Raw genomic sequence first — 2,992 nt, forward strand, 5'->3', positions numbered from 1 at the left:
CAGATTAAATCCAACAACAAAAAAACTAAACAAACTTAAACCGTGAGATATAGCAAAGTTGCCATTAGTGGGTGTTGAACAATGGTCTCCTGTTTACACATTCAGAGCATATCCAACATGACCAGCTTTACTACCTTCACCCAAGATGGACAACGAACAAAAGATAACCTTTTTTTTTTTTTTTTTTTTTTTTTTTTTTTTTTTTTTTTTTGGAAACAAAGATAAATCAAAGCACAAACAGATTTAGTAAACCAAATACACGGCAGTACATGCCTTACATGCAAGAAGGCAGTACGCACAAACACAACTCCAAGTCTCATGCATTCCACCCATTCGGTATAACCTGTACATCACCTGGAAAATGTTTTGAGGATCATGGTAGAAGTACGGTCCACATCGGCAGCCATCTGATCAAAATAAAGAGCATTCCTTGTCTTCCATAAATGGAAAACCGAGGCCATGATAGCTAGAGCACCAATCTTGGATCGAGGCCGGGTTCCTCGAGAATCCCTATGATGCCATTTTATTGCTCCTTTGATAGAGGCCGTATTCCTTGCAATACCAACACCATCTCTTACACGGTCCCAAACTTGTTTAGAGAACGGGCACATGAAGAAAAGGTGGTTGATATCTTCCAGTGTAGCACCACAAAACGAGCAATGTTTGTCAATCTCCATGAAGATTACATTGCTTTTCGTGAGTAGCCTTCCATGTAAGCAAAGCCACGTACAAAAAGCAAATTTAGGAGGGACAAAGCTCTTCCAAATAAACCTCATGGCAAACTTTTTTGGGCTTTGTGGACGAATTGCTTCATACACGGCCGAAGTATTAATGCCATTCGGTCCATTCCAAGAGGCCAGTTTATTGATACAGTCACTAGTGGTTCCAAATCTGCTTACGAGAAGGTCCCTAACCTTCGCCAAACTACGCATGAGGGCGGACTCGTTTCTTCCCCGGATTCCACGTCCAGAAGTCCACATTCCGTAAATAAAAGTCATGACCCAACGAATCCATAACGTTTCTTTCCGGGTGTGGATATTCCAGAGTGTTTTTGTCATAAACGCATTGTTCCAATGTTTCAAATTTCGCAAGCCAAGTCCGCCCTCATCTTTGGCCTGCAGATAACATCCCATGATACAAGAGCCCTTTTTCCACCCCATAGGAATTTTCGGCATATAGAAATTATGCTTTCAATAACTGTGGGTGGTAGAGAAAACTCTTGCATCCAGTATGCTACCACACCTTGGATCACCTTGGCTATCAGTTCAAGCTTACCTGCATAAGATAAAGAAAATCCCTTCCAGGCAGATATATACTTGTTAATGGAATCAAAAAGAGGGGTGTAGCAAGATACCTTTAGCTTTTGAGCATCTAAAGGAACCCCAAGGTAACGAACAGCAAGGTGCCATTAGGATGCGTGTGAAGCTAAGGTCATCACGCACCCGCAGCACAAAACAGTTTCGATTTCGTAGCACTAATCGCTAGCCCTGAGGTCCCTTCGAGCTCATTCAACGCATTCATCATTATTCCCACCGAGCTTACATCTCCCCTGCAAAAAAAGCATCAAGTCATCCGCAAAAGCCAAATGGCTTATGCGGAGGTTAGAACATCTTGGGTGGAACTTGAACATCGGGCTCGCAGTCTTGGCCTTCAACATTGCTTGTGAAGTATTCCATGCATAACGTGAACAACATGGGGGACATGGGGTCCCCTTGCCTTAATCCCCGCCTTCCATCAAACTTTCCATGCAAAGTACCATTAATGCTCACCGAGAAAGATGCTGTGCTTACACACTCCATGATCCATTCAGTGAAGATACTCGGAAACCCGAACCCATGCAGAACCTCCTTCAAGAAATCCCAGCTAACAGTGTCATAAGCCTTTCGGATATCCACCATTATCATGCACCTCGGGGATATTCTTTTTCTTGAATATCCCCTTATAAGTTCCTGAGCAAGCATAACATTATCAGACACCGATCTCCCACCTACAAAAGCCCCTTGGCTTGGTCCACAATGTCCGGCAGTACTCGTCCCATGCGTGCTGCAATTATCTTCGTTATTATCTTGTAAAAAACATTGCAGCACGCGATTGGTCTAAAATCCTCGACCCTTTGATCGTGCATCTTCTTGGGATTAAGGCAATAACGGTATGATTCCATTGCTTCAACAGTTGCCCATTTCTGAAAAATTCCATCACTGCCGCTATGACCAGTGAACCAATCCGGTTCCAATTAACTTTGAAGAAAGCGGCAGTGTACCCATCGGGCCCCGGAGCTTTGTCATTACCCATAGAGAAATAAAGCTTCCTTTATTTCTTCTTAGAGATTGGGGCCACAAGGTTTCAAAGCTTGATCGGCAGAGACATTGGAGCCATGGCCAAAATATGTATTGTCCGTTCCATTCCTTTCTCTTGGGGTGCCAAATAAATCAGAGAAAAATTTTACAAACAAGCTGCCCACTTGATTGAGTGAAGTAGTTAGGTTCCCATCTTGATCAAGGATTGCAGCTAGAGTTGACGCTGCATTTCTTTTATTTATGAGGCTATGAAAATAGTGTGATCCCTTATCTGCCTCAACCAAGTGGACTGTATTCAATTTTTGCGCAAAGAACCGTCTTTCAGCCTCCATCAAGAACAAGGCCCTCTTCCGAAGATCATTAACATAAGCCCTCTCTTGTTCATTCGCGTTTAGGACATCCAACTCATCTTGCGCAACAGAGTAGGCTTCTTTCGCGACTCGGGTTCTCTCCGAGATGTGGCTGAACGCATTTCTGTTAAGAGTGCGAAGAGGTCCTTTAAGAGACTTAAGTTTCTTGGCCAGAATATACTGCTTCGATCCCTCCACATGCTCTCTCCACACATTTTCAAGAGTAACTTTGAAGTCCTGGTGTGTGAGCCACATGTTTAAAAATTTGAATGGCCTTTTTTCCGTCACTTATAGCAATGGACGTAGTTATAACTACGGGACAGTGATCTGAATTGCATGCCAACA

At 43.2% G+C, this 2,992-nt stretch overlaps 1 protein-coding gene across 1 annotated transcript; it reads right to left on the reverse strand.

The window, feature by feature from the left end:
- Positions 1-350: 350 nt before the first annotated feature.
- Positions 351-1,898, reverse strand: LOC109157845. The gene is made up of 4 exons (XM_019305686.1): positions 1,609-1,898; positions 1,443-1,549; positions 1,199-1,275; positions 351-1,115 (listed from the first exon to the last, which is right to left on the reverse strand). The coding sequence occupies exons 1-4, from the start codon at positions 1,896-1,898 to the stop codon at positions 351-353; spliced, it is 1,239 nt and encodes a 412-aa protein (XP_019161231.1).
- Between the last annotated feature and the right edge of the window lie 1,094 nt (positions 1,899-2,992).

This window comes from Ipomoea nil, unplaced genomic scaffold, assembly GCF_001879475.1.
Source record: "Ipomoea nil cultivar Tokyo-kokei standard unplaced genomic scaffold, Asagao_1.1 scaffold0300, whole genome shotgun sequence".
Classification (NCBI taxonomy): domain Eukaryota; kingdom Viridiplantae; phylum Streptophyta; class Magnoliopsida; order Solanales; family Convolvulaceae; genus Ipomoea; species Ipomoea nil.